Source organism: Hordeum vulgare, chromosome 3H, assembly GCF_904849725.1.
Source record: "Hordeum vulgare subsp. vulgare chromosome 3H, MorexV3_pseudomolecules_assembly, whole genome shotgun sequence".
In the NCBI taxonomy this organism is placed as follows: Eukaryota; Viridiplantae; Streptophyta; class Magnoliopsida; order Poales; family Poaceae; genus Hordeum; species Hordeum vulgare.
This window is the reverse complement of record NC_058520.1, coordinates 25,037,430-25,057,498: the sequence shown is the minus strand read 5'-3', so window position 1 is coordinate 25,057,498 and position 20,069 is coordinate 25,037,430. Positions and strand designations below refer to the sequence as shown.

Genomic DNA, 20,069 nt, shown 5'->3' with positions numbered 1-20,069 from the left:
CATCATTTAGTTTGCATCATGGCATCTTGCATCATCTGTTGCGTGTGTGTGTTCTTAGTTGTGAGTGCTTCAAGTGCTCTCAGAGTCTTTAGTGCAATAGGAAACTCCCCTCTCCTCTCCTAATTCTTTTGAGGCAATTCCAGTTTCTGATTTTGCCTAAATAAAATGTTCCTCCTCTTTTAAAAATACTCCCTCTTATTTGGGGCAACCCTCTGGTTTAACTTTATTTTTTTTCCTTTTGTTTATTTAAAACCAGCGCCTAATTTTATCTAAAAAGGGTTTTATTTTTCTTCTTCAAAAATGCCCAATCTATTTTTTATAGTTGGAGCATGTTTTAAGGAGCCCAAAGGTATTTTTGTTTTAGTTAAATTCTTCTTCTTTTGGTTGTGGTATTTTCTTTTTATAGCGGCTATTTTTATTTTGTGCAAGGCATTTTTTATTAGTGGGAGAGAGAAGCCCAGCCTGTAGCCAGCTAGGCCAAGGCCCAGACAGCCCGCCGAACCCTAGCGCCAGGGAGCGAGCTCCTCGCTCGTTTCCCTCCTGCCGCCGCCAACCCCTTCCTTCCCCGTCTCGTTCTCCTCGTTCCTCTCCTCTCCATCGTTCCCTCCAGCGCCGCCATGCATGGTACCGAGGAGCTCGTGCCTGAAGCACTCCAGCGTCGTCGCCCGAAGCCATGCGTCGCCCTACTCATCCTCTGCGACCCCCCCCCCCCCTTTTCCTCTCTTTCCCATCTCATCTCTCTTCTCATCCCGTTCTGTAGGTCGCCGTGGTGCCCTGAGCTCCGCCCGTCGTCGGGAACCATCTCCCTCGGTCGGGTTCGCCCGAGCCCCGCTCGTCCTCGCCCCTCCCTCCTGCGCGTTGCTGCCCTCAGTTCGGGTTCGCCTGAGAGCAGTGCTTCGACCCTCCTGCTGCCTGGCCTCGTAGAGGAGAGCTCCTGCCGCTGCGTCCCCACGCCAGAGCCGCGTGCGCGTGACGCTGCCCTGTGCCCCAGCGCCGGCAGAGCCGCATGCATGCTACTTGTTGTTGCCTGCCCACACCGATGAGTACCCCTGCTGTAGCTGTTGTGTTGCATGCTGCTGCCGCTGAAGCTTGTCGTTGTAGCCTACTGCTGCCGCTGATGCTTGCTTGCTGTCGCACTGCTTGCTATCGTTTGCTCTTGCTGCCGCCGTTGTTGTTACCTGCTGCCGTTGCTGCTTGCTGCCGCTGCTGTAGGTTGCTGTTGCTAGGTAGATTTTGCTGCTGCTTGCTAGCTGTAGCTGCCAGATAGATTTAGTTGCTTGCTTGCCCTACTTGCCGTGTTGTTTGCTCGTGCTGCCGCCTGCGTCGCCGCGCGCACCATCCCCGCCGACGTGGAATCACAAGTTCACGAGTACCACGGCGTCCGCGACGACCCCCGGAACGTGTTCGACTACCGACGCCGAAGACCCGTGAACCGACGCCGAGAGAACGACTACCGTCGACGAGACCCGAGAACCACGATGACCATGACGATCGTTGTTCTTCTTCACCGAACCGAACCCCTCCGATTCGCACGCTTCGAAGGTAATACCGTTGGAACGTGTCGTGACCGTGTGCATGTAATGTATGAGATGAATGTATGTTTGCACCGTATGTTTGACCGTTGCACGTTGTACCTCTTATGTTGTGCCCGACACATGGGAACCCGGTAACCGGGATCACCCCATCTTTATTTAGCGTTCCCGCACGCGCTTCCTATACGTTGGCACGATATCCCGACGAGTTATCGGGATAGGAACGTTGCCGTGGCATCGTTTCTGTTTTGCCGCCATGGTTCCCTCTCGCTCGGCGTGGCGACACATGTTTCTTTCTCCTCTTGCCGTGGTGTTGTACCTTGCATGCATGACGCATTCATGGCATATATCGTGTGTTGCATGCCTCTTGTGTCGTAGCTCCGTTCTTTGCTCCGCGCGTTAAACGACTAGGATGCCATGTAGGACCGTCGCTTCACCCTTTCCATGTTAACAACAATTTAATCTTGTCGTGTAAATAAACGGGAGTGAATAAAATAATGGGATTATTCCATGTGTGCCCCCAATTCCTTAGTTGTGCTCAGTTTTCCCCACGCTTCAGACTTTTGCTCACTTTTCCCCTCTCCCTTAGCTGAAACTCTCACAAATGTTGATAACACGCGTTTGCCGTCTTGGCCGTTAACTAACTTGTGGGGCCATGTTGGACTCTGTTGACTGTGGATGTGGCTTCGCTGGTTGGGCCGTGTTTGTGTTCATAGGACGGGCCCGTTAGTTTGTTGGTAATAAATTAAAAAAGCCTACTATCGATGGATGCAGCCTGCTATGCATGCCCGGCTTTGGCATCGATGTAGCCTGCTATGCATGCGAACACCGCCACACACGCATCTAGTGACCTAGACCTAAACGCATGCATGCACGCCGACACGCACGCATCGATCCGTGCCGCACGGTTGCCAGTGGATTCAGTCGCTCCGCAACATCTTTCACGCGTCGCACGCATACGTGCCGGTGGCAGAAGTGGCAGGCTGCACGCACGCTCGCACGCTCGCGTCCATAAGTTGAGGCATCAGTTCACGCCGCACGGCTGCCGCTCGATTCAGTTGTGCTGGTGGCAGAAGGGGCAGGCACAAGGGGCAGCCGCCAACGCAGAGCACGCAGAAGGGGGAGGCAGGCAGCCGCCAACGCAGCAGGGGGAGGCAGCCGCCAACGCAGAGCATGCAGAGCCGCCAACGCAGAGCACGCTCGCTTCGATTCACATTCACACATTGATGATCGGATCGGTTCACACAGCAGCACTGAGTCACGATCTACGCCGTTTGCGCGTGTACCCACTTCGTCTCCCCCGGCTATTTAAACTGCCCTTCATTGCCTCTTCTTCTACAGATCCATCTGTGCCTCCCACTTCTCTTCTTCCCCCAAAATCCAGAGCGGTTCGACTCAGCGAAGCGTTCAGATATAATGCACCATGTTGTCACTGCATTCCGACAGTCCACCATTGATTGGAAAATGGTACCTACACTAAGCTCAGGTTTTTCCCTGTTCCACTCAATTGTTGGCATGTCATCACCATTGTATTCATCCTCGATTAAGCTGTCCATGTTCTCCACCTTCTCTTCATCGTCAGTGTTATCAAACCTAGCTTGGCTGATGGGCTCCTCCATATATTCGTCATCCACTGCTTGCTGACTGGCTACATCGACCAGTTCAGGGAACATCATCTCGTCTTCATCATCATTGCCTCGTCAGGTTCTGCATCCTCTTCTACACCAACTGCAGAAGTTACACGAGAAGCAGCAGCTGAATCGGAACCACAATTGGCAGCAGGCATGTTGTGGCTCCATGAACCACTTGCTTTGCTTGGTGTCGACCTACAAGGAGTGCCGGGGTGCTGGCTATTAGCACAGACAGATGATGTCTGAACTCCCTTCCCCTTCACCCGTTCTGCGCGTGGCTGAAGCACATCGATTTGGAGTTTACCGAATCGGCAGCCAACAATCCCAGCAAAAAGCAACGGCATATGATCGTCGCAAGTTAGTGGGAGAAATCTTTGCTCGTCACTGCTGAAGTAATTCAGTTCAACAGCATCGGCATCACTCCAGGGATAGGTGTTTCTTAGCTCATCTTGCAAATCTTTGAAAGATATGCTGGTTTCTACCACTTTGGGATAGAAAAATGATGAAATCAAATGCGGTTTAGTACCACGCAGCACACTAGTTTCCATTCTAATCGCCAGCCGGAAAGCCAGCGCGGGATCAATCCTATTTTGTTGAAGGAAATAAAGGCTTCAGTTAGCCGGGTAAAATCGAGCACAAATTCGAACGATTCAAGCAAACAGAAGTCAAATACGGCCTACAATACGACTTAGAACATCAAGTCGAGAGGAAACAATGCTTACCCAGGTTTAATCCATGAATTATCCGCCGCGGATTCGACCCAATCCTCTCCACGGTCGACTGCATTCCGGGCGTCCTCACTCAACATCGCCATGTAATCCTAGATGGGGAGGTGGGCTATATCTGGCGGAGACGCGGCATCGCCGACGAACGGAATAGGGGCATAGGGTGGAGGAAACAACTGCGGTGGACGCGGCACGACGCCGGCGGAGGAGGCGGGGCGGTGCGGTGCAGTGCGGCCTGTCTAGATATGTTTCAGATTCAGACAAGCTGCCCAATACGTGTCTCCTTGCGGTCCCACCCATCAGCCAGCAACAGTCAGACGAAGACTCGGTCCCACTCGTCAGCAATTAACGGTCAATGGACGTTCAAGACGACAAACGGACGCTATGAGCATTTGTGAGAGTTTCAGCTAAGGAAGAGGGGAAAAGTGAGCAAACGTTTGGAGCGTGGGGAAAAGTGAGCACAATTAAGGAACAAGGGGCACTAATTTAAATATCCCTTAAATAATTAAGTGTGGAGTTTCGTCGATATGCAACCCGTTGCATATCGAGCTTCATTTAATGTGTAGTGTTTGTGTGAGGTGAATTGCCATGCCATCCCTTGCATCATTGATCTGTTCATGCATCATATTAGGTTGTGCATCATGTTGTGCATCGCGTGGTGAATATTTGTGTTGATGTTTGTTTCCGGTTTGCTCCGTCTCGATAGAGTTCCGCAAGCGTGTCGGAATGTGAGGACCCGTTCGACTACGTGGTTCGCCGACTTCTCGGAGTTGATCTTCTTCCAAGCGGGATCTCAGGCAAGATGACCATTTCCCCAGATACCATTACTATCATTGCCATGCTAGTTTTATCGCTTCTATCGTTTATGTCTCATTGCCTACCACATGTTGAATATCAGCCTATCTACAATGCCATGATAACCTTCAACTGTTCAACCTAGCAAACCACGGATTGGCCATGTTACTGCTTGCTTAACCCTGTTGTTAGCGTTGCTAGTTGCAGGTGTAGTTGCTTCCATGTGATAACATGGATTCCTTGTCATATCACCATATTAAATGCTATTTAATTTAATGCACCTATATACTTGGTAAAAGGTGGAAGGCTCGGCCTTTCTAGCCTGGTGTTTTGTTCCACCTTTGCCCCCTTAGTTTCGGCTACTGGTGTTATGTTCCATAATTGAGCGCTCCTAACATGATCGGGGTTGTTATGGGGACCCCCTTGATAATTCGTTTTAGATTAAAGCTGGTCTAGCAAGGCCCAACTTTGGTACTACATTTGCCTAACAACTAATGAACCGCATAGGGAGTAATTAACCCGAGGAAATTTAATCAACCCCCGGGCTAGTGCTCCTCATGAGTGTTGGTCCACCCACCTAGCAGTCGGCGGTGCCACCATGGGGCAACTCAAGGTTTGGTTCCCGTCCACTTTGCATAGATGGTGTGTCCTGAGAACGAGATACGCGGCTCCTATCGGGATCGTCGACACACCGGGTGGCCTTGCTGGATTAGTTTTACCTTTGACGGAATATCTTGTGCATCCGGATTCCGATGATGCTTTGGGTAATCTCATAGTTGAGGTTTTCCACTAGGGAATCCGACGAGATCGCGAGCTTCGTGATTGAGGATTTCTATGCGGCTTGTGGTAATTTGTGATGGACTAGTTGGAGCACCCCTGCAGGGTTAAATCTTTTCGGAAAGCCGTGCCCGCGGTTATGTGGCAACGTGGAAACTTTTTTTAACACTGGTTCTAGATAACTTGATGTTAACTTATTTAAAATATGCCAACTGTGTGCGTAACCGTGACTGTCTCTTTCGCGAGTTCCTTCTCCGATCGAGGAAACGGTGGGGTTATGTCTGACGTAGGTAGGTGTTCAGGATCATTCATTTGATCATCAGTAGTTCACGTACACTATGCGTAGATCTTCCCCCTCTTATTTCTTGTACTCGTAAGTTTAGCCATCAAATATATGCTTAGCCGCTGCTGCAACCTCACCACTCAACCATGCCTCACCCATTAAGCTTTGCTAGTCTTGATACCTTTGGAAATGAGATTGCTAAGTCCCGTGTGGCTCACAGATTACTACAACACCAGTTGCAGGTACAGGTAAAGGTTACTTGACGCGAGCGTGTTGATTGTTCACTTGGAGTTGCTGCTTCTTCTTCTTCTTCATCGATCTAGGATGGGTTCCAGGCCGGCAGCCTGGGATAGCAAGGATGGACGTCGTCCTTATTTTCTCGTTTGTTTTCGTCCGTAGTCGGACCCTGCTCTTACTCTTGAGGATTATGTAATGTACTGATGTGGCTCTGATGTAGCTTGTAGCGAGTGTAAGCCAATTATATATATATATATATATCTTGTTTTCAGTACATGTACTTGTAACGATATCCATTCTTGCGACACGACGAGATGCGCTTCTATAGGCCCTCGTGCCAAATTGAGGATAGGGTCGCATCTTGGGCGTGACACACCGCCAGCAATGCAGGCTCGTTGCCTTCCTCCTCCCATCATTTTCGTTGATGAAAACAAAGAGGACGAGGGGTTTCCAACCACATGCTACAACTTCACTCCTTCATGACAACTTCCTTTATTTTGTCCAACTTTTCCTTGCAACCATGACCTACCTTCAAAAGCTCAGCTATGACTTATTCCATCTTCTTTTTCTCTTCTTTGAGGAGGTCTTTGTCCACCTCTATCTCCTTCATGGCCTTCCTTGTGTTCTGGATATCAACTTGAGTCTCAAGAATGCACCTCTGTTCTTTTCTTAACTTAAGTTTCTCCATTTGAATTTCAATCTTTGTTTGCTCCTCAAGCTGCATCTTCTTATCCTTTAGTTCATTGATTTCCTGGCTTGTGTAATCCATGCCATGAGATTTCATTCCATCCTGATAATCAAACATGCTTGATACATCATTCACAAGCTGGCTGTACTAATTGCCCAATGTATCAAGTTCCTTTTTCAGCTTTGCCGCCTCTTCTTTTCATGAGCCTCATTATCCTGGACTCTACCAAAGTTCTGCTCATGATACATATCCAACAACTTAGTTAAGCACCTTTGCAGAATTAGTCATCATGGGAGCATCTACCCATTGCACCACACCACAGTTCACACCATCCTGAAAATTCAGTAAACACAATATTCTTCAGAAACAAACAAATTCAATGGAGTGAAATTCAGTAAATTACAAGGATACACATGCTAGCTAGCTAGCTACATAAATATGACAATGCTAAAACCTAGCTCTGTTTCCAACGACAAACAACTTCAAAACAACAAATTCACTCAAATCCACAGCAATGTTGGTACGCCAAAGCAACATTCAGAAGAATTCATACATAGTTTATTACCTAAAAATCATTTATAATCAAATTCAATTGCTAAATGGAGTAACACCATTTTATTATATCAGTAGCGCACCCAATAAATCTCCTCCCAGTGTTTGTAACTTCAAAACCAACAAATTTGCCGGGCCTCTTCCTGTGCAATATGCACTTAGGCTCAAATTCAACAACCAGCCCAAAGAACTTGAGTCTATGACAGTTTCATGAGTTTGCTGCACCAACAAATACACACATATCAACTACATGGACATATAGGAACTGAAATTGAAGAAACCAAACAATCTTCAAACCCTAACCCCAACCGCAAGCCTAGTAGAGGAGAGGAGAGGAGAGAGACTTACAAAGTACTCCATGTGCATGCTACTAAACTTGCTCATGTACTCGTCATCGTCGGAGCTCTCGTTGTTGGGCCACGACGGCATGGTGTCGGTGTGTCGCCATCGCCATAGTGAGAGCAGAGGAGTGAAGAAGGTGAGAGAGCTCGGGGAGAGTGAGAGATGTGGGGGGAGTGAGTCGACCGGGCTGTTTGAGCTGGTTCAGACTGGCCAACTAACGGCTAAAGGGTTGCCGACCGTTAATGCGGCCACGTGGCTTGAAATGTGGGCTAGACCTGCCAGTTTTTTTATTTAAATCCAATAAAATGGTGTTTAGTTGAAACTAGTAATTTTTAGGGACACTTAAGAAAAAAAGTGCTAGTTTTTGGTCAAAATTTAAAACTTGGTAGTTCAGTGGGACAACAACCCCAATACCGGTAGTTTTTTGTCAATTACTCCTTCCAATCAGGGATTGATCACCTCAAGGAGCACCTAAACAGTTAGCTTCTTGGGCCATATGGACCACAAGGGATGATTTTAGCTTCAAGCACATTCGTCCGAGTCTATATGTTTGCAAGAAAAAAATTCAAGCAAGAGCTTAAATGGATCTTAATACAGAGTAATTAGGAATCCCTATGGAGGCTTTGCAGATTGGATGGAAACATTGAGGTGATACTGCAAAGGACCACCTTGTATTTATACTACCACCTTGTATTTATACTTTGTGTATATTTCCTGTTTGTTTGTTTGTAGTTGTAATTTTCTCCTAGCTCCTTTTAGCTTCTTTGGTTTGGCGTGTATGGTTCTTTTTCTCCTTTGAACTATTTTCTGTATTACTTTCTATATTTCTAAATAATTATAACTGGGAAGAACTAGTTTTCTTCGACTACAGTTATTTGGTGGGAATGGAGGGAGTATATTTTAAAAAGGCAACACAAATATGCAGCGGAGTCCTGCTGTTTCCCTTCAAACAAAAGAAGCGCCATCGCTCCGCCAATACTACCGTACAAATCAAGCCCACGAGACACGTGGCGAGCCGAGGTTACATACGGCTGCCATACAGATACAGGTACAAGGCCCCGACGGAATCGTCGCGACAGACACACACACACACCCTACACAAGCCTCGCCCCCGCTTTTCCTCCTCCTCCGCCGGAAATGCTCTGCCTCTCGCCGCGCGCCCCGGCGCCGTGCCTCCACGGCCCGCACGCAGCGAAGGCCCCGCCCTCCTCCGTCGCCGGCGGCAATGCGGGCCGCCTTCCGCCGCGGCGGTGGCGGCTCGCGAGGCCCCGCGGCTGCTCGGCCGCCGCGCCGCTCGCGAAGGCGGTGCCCGTGGCGCCGCGGACGACGGCGGAGAGGTGGGGGTCGCTGCGGGAGATGCGGCGGGTGTGGTGGGTGTGCGGGGCCGGGTACTGGGTGCAGGGGTTCCGCTGCTTCCCGTGGCTGGCCCTCAACTTCCACCTCACCCGCGGGCTCGGGCTCAGCCCCGTCGCGCTGCAGCTCGTGCAGAACGCCGGCAGCCTCCCGCTCGTCGCCAAGCCGCTCTTCGGCGTCCTCTCCGACGCCGTCTACATCGGCCGCGAGCACCGCCTCCCCTACATCTCCATCGGAGGTGCGTGCGTGTGCTGTGCTTGACTTCGTCCGCCCCCACACCACTTTCCCCTTTCCCTTTACTACGATTACGACCCCTTCTTCTTCTTCCTCGTTTGCTGGAAATCGTCGTGCCTGTCCATATTACTGTCGATTCTCTCAAAATTCAGTCGAAACAAATGTGACAATCGAGTTCATCTCGGCTTAAAATTCTCGTCTCGGAAGCACTGACGGCCGAACGAATACAGTACCTGGTAATAGTTTCAGGTATCTGTCTGAAAATTGGAAACTCTTATGAGCACAAGGGTTCAACAGCTGCAGCTATATTGTCCAATTTCACAAGAGCTGGGAAAACTAGGGAGCTCCTCAGCTCACTGATAGTGACAAAATATAATTCGTATTGAGACCGCATATTCTTATGGGTACCAATTTCACTGTCCGACTGGGATTGCTTTGATTTGCCTCAAGAGATTACTACTATTTCTCTGTATTGTAGTATTTATTATCGACCAACAGATTGGCCGAACTGATCCCTTGATAGCTGGGGGGGTCAGCTGTTGTAGTTTAAGCAACTTCTACTAGAGTAGTCGGCACCTCTTCTTTCGAGAAAGAGATTGGTTCGGAAAGCAGCATGGGTATCTACTAGAGTAGTCGGCACTTGTTCTTTCTAGATGAAGGCTTGTCTGCATCATGGGTATCTACAGTAGTCGGTACCTGCTCTAGTGAAAGATCCGTTTTGGAAACACGCTGCACCTTCCTGCCCGGTGTGTGCACGACACTCTTATTGCTGGTCACACAATTTGAGCTTCGCCAAGTTGGTAAATCCCAGAGATTACTTGCCCTTATTCTGGTGGCTCCTGATACATCCATGTTTTACTCAGAATGATTGGTGGTCACACAATCTGAGCCTTGCCAAGAGAATTCTCGAGAGAGCGCCCCGTGCCCTCTGGGGTGCTTGTGAGAAGTTGCTAGAGGCTGTTTTGTGGTCCACTAATCTCTGAAAGCTGCCTCTAAGATTCTCCACCCCCCATGCCATTTCGTACGGTGATTGGGACAGGATCTCTGTGATGTTTGTCCTAGTTTAGGAGGATGATCCAAATGAAATGATGCCGATTTGTTTGTTTGTTACCTGCTTGTTTAATTTCCTGTTTGTGACTATGTAAGAACACTCTGGTCCTATAACTTTTACTGTCAAGGTATAAAACCGGCTGCTGGTAAATTGCTGACAAACTGAATAACAACCATATTTCCTTGTTCAGTGGTTATCTTTTTATGCTAAAATTTATACTCTGAAAATTGAATGTTATTCAAGATGATTTTTTTAAGGAAACAAAGCCTTTTCTAAAAAAAAGGAAACAAAGCCTTCAAATTGAATGAATTTTTCAGGTGGTTTGTGCTAATGTTGGCTATTGTTGTGAACTTTCAGCATTACTACAGCTTACTGCTTGGGGCACACTCGCGATCATGCCAGTTACGGGTGACACATTTCCAACTCACATGATATGCATTCTGATTGGAAATCTTGGAGCATCTGTGACGGAAGTTGTAAGCGATGCTGTTGTCACGGAGTTCAGCAGAACACAGAGGACCGGCGTACTACAGTCTTATGCATTCATAGGTCTGGCAGCTGGAGCCCTCCTAGGAAACTTGTCGGGTGGATACGTTCTGTTGAGAACACAGGAACCAAAGCTTATGTTCACAGCATTCTCTGTCCTCCTTGGCCTCCAACTAGCACTCTCCATAGGCACAAAGGAAACACTGCCAAGCTCCCATGGAAACTCCAGAAGCCTTCTTCTCAAAAGCTCTTTGCCGGCCAATCTTCGTAAGCAGTTCTCAAACCTGATGACAGCGGTCCGCGAGGAAAGGATATTCTACCCACTTGCATGGATCATGACCTCGTTTGCTGTCGTGCCTGTTCTCTCTGGAACCATGTTCTGCTTTCAAACACAGCATCTGAAGCTCGATTCATCGATCATCGGTCTTTCAAAAGTCATGGGACAGGTCATGGTCGTCTCCCTTACCGTCCTCTACAACCGCTATCTCAAAAGGATTCCCCTGAGGCGCCTCGTGTGTGGAGTTCAGATAATGTATGCTTTCGCGGTGCTGTCGGAGTTGATCCTAGTGAAGCAAGTAAACCTTATGCTAGGGATACCAAATGAGGTATATGTGTTTTGTTTCTCAGCTCTCGCAGAAGCAATCGCTCAGTTCAAGGTCCTGCCGTTCTCGATCTTGTTGTCAAGCGTCTGCCCCCCTGGCTGCGAAGGTTCGCTCTTCGCCTTCTTCACATCTGGATTGGTCTTTTCAGCAATTCTGAGTGGTGTGTATGGGGTTGGACTGTCTGCCCTGATCGGGCTGTCCTCTGGGGACTACTCAAGCTTGCCTTTGGGTATTCTGCTGCAAAGTTTGGCCGCATTGTTACCTTTGGCGTGGCTATCTTTTGTGCCTGAAAACTGGACTGCCGACGGGAAGATTGTAAAGCAAAGATGATGAGCGTATTGACATCAGAAGTAGATCTTGTTAGGTACTGAATGACATTGTACAGGAATTTCTTCTAGCCCAAGCAACTCAATGGGATTACATGTATAGGTATCCAAATGTGTTCTTTATTGACCATCAGTGTACACAACACACACACACACAGATTCCAAAATAGGAAAATACATCCTACTACAAGGTGTAGTTACACCTACGTCAATATATACTTATTGGGTAGTGTATAATATATATGCTACTCCCTCTTTCCCAAAATATGAGAATATAATACACATACATCTTTGACAAGTAGCAGGTGCATTGCATAAACCAAAAGTCATACGTCTATAAGCATAAGTTTCAAAAGGACGCATGAAAGTAGTTTCTCTTGGTCCTCTTTTGACACAAGTATTTGAGAAAAACCAAAGTATCCTTCAAGAAAGCAAAAAGGTGTGTGCTTAGATAGCCTTTTTAACATTTGACCAATAAAAGATAAGGGGTAATGTTCTTTTCTAGTAGCTTTGTTTAATTTACTGAAATTAATTACCATCCTATAACTGGTTACGATTCTTTGTGGGCTAAGTTCATTTTTATCATTAGGCACAACACTTATACCTCCGTTCTTAGAAACACAGTGAACATGACTTACCCATCTATTATCAGCAATTGGATAAATTATATCTGCCTTCAGAAGCTTTAAAATTTTAGTTCTTACCACCTCCTTCATCTTAGGATTTAAGCGTCGTTGGTGATCAACGACAGGTTTAGCATCTGGTTCCATATTAATTTTGTGCTGACATAGAGTGGGACTGATGTCCTTAAGATCATCCAGAGTATATCCAATAGCAGCCCTGTGCTTCTTCAAAGTTTTAAGCAATCTATTTTCTTCATGCTCAGAAAGGTTTGCACTAATAATAATAGGATATATCTTTTTTTCATCAAGATATGCATATTTCAAAGTATCAGGTAATTTCTTTAGTGCAAACACGGGATCTCCCTTAAGTGGAGGAGGACCCCCTAAAATGTCAACACGAATTTGTGTTTAAGAATATGTGTTTGTCTAAGAAAAATATCATCTATCTCATTTCTCTCATTCATATGCATATCATTCTCGTCGTCTAGCAAGTGTTGTTTTAAAGGATCAGTAGGAGGCACTTCAATAGAAGCAAGACCAGTAATTTCATATTTGCTAGATAATTCTTTCTCATGTGGTTGTCTACCAAACTTAGAGAGATTAAATTTATGAGACACATCACCAAATTAAGCTTATTTTAACCTTTTCAGTAACACAATTAATTTCAGCATTAACAGTATTTAAGAATGGTCTATCAAATATAATGGGACAAAAGCTATCTTGTTTTGAACCAAGTACTAAGAAATTAGTAGGATACTTAATTTTTACACACAAGACTTCAACATCTCTAACAATCTCAAGTGGTGAAATAGTCTCTCTGTTTGTAAGTTTAATAGTGACATCAATATCTTCAATTTCAGAGGGTGCTATATCATGCATTATAAGGTAAAAGGTATAACACTAACACTAGCACCCATGTCACACAAGTCATGATAACAATGATCTCCAATTATAAGAGGAACAATAGGCATGCCAACAACTGGTTTATTTTATCTAACTCATCCTACTTGTTTCTAACAGGTTTTGCAGTTCTAGGAGCTTCATCACAGAAGTAAATAAACCGCCCATCGATATTATCAACTAGGAGATCTGTAACCATAACAATATTAGGCTCAACATTTATTTGTTCAAAGTCCTAATATAACTTTTATTAACCACGGTTGCAGCTTTAGTATGTTCCTTAATCCTAACAGGAGAATGTGGTTTTTCAATATAAGAAGTAGGCATAGCTTGATCAACATGGTAAACAATTGTTTCTTGTTTAACTTTAATTAATAGGTTCCTCTAATAATTTCTCAATAGGTTGATGATATTTAAACCACCTCTCCTTAGGGAGATGAACATGAGTAGCAAATGATTCACACAAAAGTAGCTACTATCTCAAAGCCAAGCCCATATTTATTACAAAACTTATGAAAAGTAACAGTTTTCATAAAAAGATTTAACACAATCTAACTCAATCTTTATACCTAACTCTTTACCTTTGTCGAGTTCCCAACCTTCAGAGTTGCGTTTAATTATTTTCAAAATATTCCAGTTGAATTCAATATTTCACTTCATGTAGGAACCAGTAGAAGAAGAATCGAGTATTAATTAATCATCATGAGAAAGCCAAGCATATATTTTTGTATAATCATTTATGTTGATAACTCATGGTTGGGGCAAGTGTGCATCATTGATTTAAGCCTCTCCAAGCTTGAGCGGTGCTTTCCACTTTACGAGGCCAGAAATTATATATATAGTTTCAATCACGATGAACTATATGCATAGGATAAAACTTCTGATGAAATTCCAGCTGTAAGAGCACAATTTCTCCTAAGAAATTTTGATGGTTGATGATGATACCCTTAGCGGACTAATCGTGTGCGGTATGCTTTCAGAGCATTATCAAGTGGCACGAGATGGTTATATTCCCCTCAGTAAGGGAAAGTGAAGACGATGCTTAGCTATTGATTTAGGGTTGGTGGACTCGAGTCATAGATAATCCCGCACTATCAAGAGGGGATATGTGACATCCTCGACTTTTGCTACAGTAAATATTGTAATTAAGCTAGAGTGATCACCCGCAAATGATGCCACATCATCGAGAATTACCGTCGTTGACCCGCATTGAATTTCTATCTGGATTCCGAAATTGAAAACAAAAGATAATTATAATTATAAATTCATATTAACTATTAAAGAAAGAAAGTATTAAAAATAATAATGATAAAAGAAAGAAAAGAAATTAAAAGAAAAAAAATAAATTAGAAAGAAGAAATAATAGAAAAGGAAAACAAAGCAAAACAAAACAAAACAAAAAAAAGAAAAAGAGGAAACCCCCCACCCCCGTGGTCGACTCGACCAAAGTGGCCCAGCCGAGCCAGCCCACCCCGCACCCCCCTCAAACCCTAGGGCGAGGGAGCCCTTCCCCTGCCTCGCTCCCTCCCTCCCACTTGCGCCGCCGCCAGGGGCTCCCTTCCCTCGTCGCCCGCACCACCCCTCGTGGGGGGGGGGGCCACCTCCCACCGACACCCCTCCCTCTCGTAACCCCTCCCCACGAGAGGCTCTCTCCCTCCCAGTTCCCCCACGCACCAGACCCCCCCACGATCTTCCTCTCCCACCCCGAGCCTCCTCTCCACCTCGCCCCCACCCCGGTCGGCGAGCTCCCCCCACCACCGGCCTCTCCCTCCACCGGCCTCTTCCTCCCCACCCCGAGGCCTCCTCCTCCCCACCCCGAGGCCTCCTCCTCCCCTCGTGCCTCCAGATCTCCCTCCCTACCCCGAGGCCTCCCTTTTCTCGGCCTCGCCTCACTCCCCACCGGCCATCCCGACAACCACCTCGGCTGCCCCCCCCCTCAACTCCGGCGACCGTCATGACCGGCCGGCCTCCCTCCCCTTGAGGCCGGGGCAACCCTCGCCGGATCCGGCCGGTCCCTTCTTCACCGGAGGGCTCTCCTCTCCGGCCACGACTCCGGGAGGCCCCCTCCGGCGACCGTCACCGCCGCCACCACGTCCTCACCGGCACCACCGTCATCACCGCGCCATCACCACCGTCGCCTCCGCCTTCCCGCGAACTCCGGCTTCACCGGGCCATCTCATCAACGTTGGTGAGCCCCTCCTCGGGCTCCTCCCACCATCGCGCTCCCCTCACCATCCCGGTTCCGTTCCGGCAAACGGGGCTCCGATCCGTCGACGTTTGACTCCGGTAGGAGGAGATGAAGTTGGCTCTCTTCTATGTTGAGGAAGTTAACAGAGACTCTCTGTTGTGTTCTCTGTTGTCTGTTAACAGAGAGAGATGAGAGTGTTAAGAGTTAAAAGAAAATAAAACAAAAGATGTATTAGATGTCGTATGTATGTATGTATGTATGTATGTATGAGATGCGATGTATGTATTTGCGTATATAGATATTTGGAGGAATACGATATTTACATGATTATGTATATGTGAATAAAATCGAGTATTTGGCCTAAGGTCACTTACCGGTGGGGCCAACGCACCCGCTGTCTATGACAGGGAGGCCCCACGCGATAATTAAATAAATAAAAATAACGTTAATGTTTTTATTAAATAAATATATATATATATTAGTTAAATTAATTAATTAGAATAATTAGAGTATGACACGTGGGTCCCCCACTAAATTAATCTGATTAATTAATATTTAATCTTAATTAAAACTTGTGCCTATAACGTTCGGGACCCGCTCGTCAGTTGACCAGTCAACTCTTGATGTCAGCATGACATCATGCTGATGTCATAATAGCTTTTTATTAAATTATTTAAACCTGTTTTTAATTCCTAATTATTGAATAAAACTTTAAAAATTAATATTAAATAATCCGTAAGTCAGATCAAAATATTTTCAACATGAAAGTTGATGAGCAGAACGAGACGAACCCGGATACACGGTCCATTCGTCTGTCACGCGTCCCTAGCATGGCAAACATGGAACATTTCCATCGTTTCCAGTATGACCGGTAGTAGCCCGAGACCCGGAAAATATCGTCAGATATTCTTCCGACCCGTCTATGACGGATGTTGCTGCGTTAGCTCATGTCTAGCCTGCATCTTGCCATGTCATGCTTTGTATTGCACCGTTGCTATTATTTATTGTTTCTTCCCCCTCTTCTTACCGGTAGACCCCGAGACTGACGCTGCTGCCGGGTACATCTACGACCCTGCCGATCAGTCCTTTGCCGCAGAGCAGCAAGGCAAGCAAACCCCCCCTTGATCATTCCTATATCGCCTATGTCTTTCTTCCTACTGCTTGCATTAGTATTTTGCTACTGTTGTAGTTAGCTCCTATATCTGATGCATAGCCTATTTTTGATGAACTGCTACTTTCAGTCCTGTACCTTTAATATGCCTAGTATAGGTGGAGCAGTCATCCCCTCTGACCCCGTCGTTCAGTTGCCCTGCTTGTTTTCAATCTCGATCCCTGATCGACGAGCCAGACCCGACACATCACATACACCCCCCTTCGTTGTACGACGCTACAGAGATACTATCGGGTACCGAGGGTGACACCTCGCTAAGTACTCCTGATGATATCTCTGTAGTATAGCTAGTCGGTCGTGGTTATCGAGGGTGATTCCTCTTTCACCATTCCCGATGACGCCTCTGTCGTGCAACCCCTCAAGTGTGGGACCCCCGAGGGTGATTCCTCCAAGCCCACCTTGACGGGTACATCGTTCGGAATCCAACGAGGGTGATACCTCAGATTCCCCCCGATGTTACAACCACACAGTTACTCGACCATGTTACTGGGATCTTTGGTGTTTAGTTGTAAGACGGGTGGATTCCCGTGATACTGTGTTGATAGCCTAATTAAAATGTTAATGGATTTGGGTATTTGATGTGGGTTGGTCGGAGACCTTTTCGCACTAACCGGCTACGCGGGAAGAATTATGGGTACTCGGCGTCGCGGTATCAGCCAAAGCTTTTCAGATGTCAGCAATCGTAGTGGCGCGCGCCCGAGTGGTCCCGAGATGCATTGCGCTTGTGATTAAGGGATGCTAGGACTGACGTCGGCCGCCCTCGCATCATGCAGGAGCGCGGAGGGGAACTGGGCCCATGAACCCTTTGCGCTTAGGATTTAGACCGACGGGCTGACCTCTCTGATTAGTCTTAGGTGGGGCTGCGACGTGTCGATATTCCGAGGCCGGGCAGGACCCAGAAAAGTATGTCCGGCCAGAGTGCTATCGAGCGTGACGGAACATGTGGTGCACCCCTGCAGGGATGAAAATTAACTATTCGGATAGCCGTGTCCACGGTTACAGGACGACTTGGAGTTGTGCCCCGATCTTATACAACTACAATTGTTACTTAACTGGAATTAGTTTGCCTCGGGATTGCTTCCTCGCAGGGAGTCGAGGGAGGATCTTTAGGCGTGACCTCACTTTAATATTGCTGCAACAATATGACTATTAATGTTTTACCCGTGTTCTACTCTCGTCTATTGCTGCAAGACCCTGAAGATGCTAGTCTTCGATAGGACTAGGCCTTCTCTCTCTATTCTCGCATTGCTGCAGTCAGTCCACATATAACCCTCTCCCTTCTTTGTTACTGATGCATAATTACAGTAGTTCTGATGTAAGACTTGCGAGTACTTTGGATGAGTACTCACCGCTGCTTTGCTCCCCCTCTTGTCCCCTCGATCCGTTTGTTGCGACCAGATGATGGAGCCCAGGAGATGGAGGTCCCCGCCGCCGACGACTGCTACCCCGACGGTGCCTACTACTACGTGGAGGCCGCTGATGATCAGGAGTAGTTAGGAGGCTCCCAGGAAGGAGGCCTCGCCTCGTTCGATCGTTGTATCTTTTGTGCTAGCCTTCTCTAAGGCACCCCATGTTTTATGTCTGTACTCAGATATTTGTTGCTTCCGCTGACTCGTGTGTTTATCGAGCTTCCGTATTCTAGCCCTCGAGGCCCCTGGCTTGTAATATGAAGCTGATGTTTATTTTTATTTGTGTCTAGAGTTGTGTTGTGATATCTTCACGTGAGTCCTTGGGTTTTATCGTACGCATTTGCGTGTATGTTTAGCGTACGACTAAAACGAGGGTGTCACACGATCCATGTTTGGAAAAGTTGGTAGAACACTATCTCTCATTCTTGCTCTCCATCCCTTTTATGGAGCAAAGGAGCTGCCCTCAAATAGTGTCGAGGAAATTGCAGAAGCGGTAGTACCGCTCCAGTGGTACTGCTGCCCACGAGAGCCGGACTCTCTACCGCTTGTTTTATTTCTTTGGTGTTTGGGGACCTTTTTCTTTGTTTGGGCGGAAGTACCGCCCAGGGGAGCTCTAGTACCGCTCCAACGGTACTGCTGCCTCCTTCTGTCGCGCCCACTTCCGCTTCGTAATTTCCTCTGGTGTCTTACCTCTCCTCGACCAGGCTGAGCAAAAGTATCGCTCCTACAGGACGGTAGTACTGCCCTAGTGCACGGTACTACCGCTGAGCTGGGCCAGTAGGGGATGGTAACGACCAGATTCCCCCACTATAAATAGGGTCTTCTTCCCCGAGGAGATCTCACCTTTTCCTCTCCCGCTTCATTGTTCCTCCAAAAGCTCAAACTTGCCCGATCTCCCTCCCTAGCCATCAACTCTTGTTGATTCTCTAGGGTTTGCAGAAGAAGGCCTTCCCCCACACTTCCACCAAGAGAAAAGTTGTTCCTCCCATTAATCCCTCGTGGATCTTGTTACTCTTGGGTGTTTGAGCACCCTAGACGGAAGAGGTCACCTCGAAGCCATATTCCATTGTGGTGAAGCTTCGTGGTCTTGTTCGGAGCCTCCAATTAAGTTGTGGAGATTGCCCCAACCTTGTTTGTAAAGGTTCGGTCGCCGCCTTCAAGGGCGCCACTTAGTGGAATCACGACACCTCACATTGTGTGAGGGCGCGAGGATAATATAGTGGCCTTAGTAGCATCTTGAGGAGCAGGGGCTATCTCGAAGTTGAGGTCTTCCACTGGGATTCCGAGGAGACTATCGGTTTTTTCGTGGTTGAGGTTTCCCACACAGCTTATGGTAGTTTGTGATGGAGATGCTCTAAGCTGCTCCCGTGAAGCAAATGGAGTAGCGGATAGCATAGCAAAAGCTTCTCATAGTAGTAGATCTTCTTAAGTTATGTTAGCAATAGCCATACCCATGAACTATTTATATTTAACATGGGACATAATCAGGTATGTTTTTGCAGGTTGGAAATTGGCGGGAAGTGAAGCCATTTGTGATCACTTTCCATGTACTCTTGGTATTTGACAAATGATTTGCTCTTTGAGGGAAGAACCCATTCTATATGCTCAAATTTTACTGGGCATGCTTATTAACTGGTCCATTCAAGCAATGCCATCCAGTTTCAATTTACTAGGCGTGCTTATTAACTTCTCAAAATTTATTTGGCGTGATTATTAATTGCTCATATTTTCCTAGCAAATGCTTAAGTAATTGATTGAATTGATAGTTCCCAACCCTAATCGATTCATATTAATGATCAAGCCTGATACAATTACACTAGCAAATGCTTAATTAGTGGACAAGTAGATCATGACATTTCCATGTATGTGTGCAGGCCTTGCTCTCTTCTCCATGAGCCCCAATCCATACTCCCAAGCATGTAGATGGCATTCTCCAAGTGCAAAACACATTCAAACGCTATAACTAAGAGGGTATAAATTCAGTTAGTTTATATCTAATCCCCATGTTAAAATTACTCTGATTACCATCCTTACAAATAAAGGCAGTGTAGGCTACAACGATGACATTGGCATTTATGATTGGTGCAATTTGAGCCCCATCGAAGTAATTGGAGCATAGTTTTTAGGTTAGCTTTGAGTACTCTGGACAATATTTTCTTTTCTA

General features: G+C 46.7%; 1 protein-coding gene across 1 annotated transcript; it reads left to right on the top strand.

Annotated features, from left to right (window-relative positions):
- The first annotated feature begins 8,489 nt into the window (after positions 1-8,489).
- Positions 8,490-11,737, top strand: LOC123439366 (probable folate-biopterin transporter 8, chloroplastic). The gene is made up of 2 exons (XM_045116090.1): positions 8,490-9,153; positions 10,558-11,737. The coding sequence occupies exons 1-2, from the start codon at positions 8,700-8,702 to the stop codon at positions 11,616-11,618; spliced, it is 1,515 nt and encodes a 504-aa protein (XP_044972025.1). The 5' UTR covers positions 8,490-8,699; the 3' UTR covers positions 11,619-11,737.
- Positions 11,738-20,069: the final 8,332 nt, after the last annotated feature.

Bases quoted from the DNA above. Each gene is read 5' to 3' on its own strand.
- LOC123439366 (XM_045116090.1), top strand. From the start codon at position 8,700: ATGCTCTGCCTCTCGCCGCGCGCCCCGGCGCCGTGCCTCCACGGCCCG. The intron at 9,154-10,557 runs GTGCGTGCGTGT...GTGAACTTTCAG, and splicing joins CCCCTACATCTCCATCGGAG to CATTACTACAGCTTACTGCT.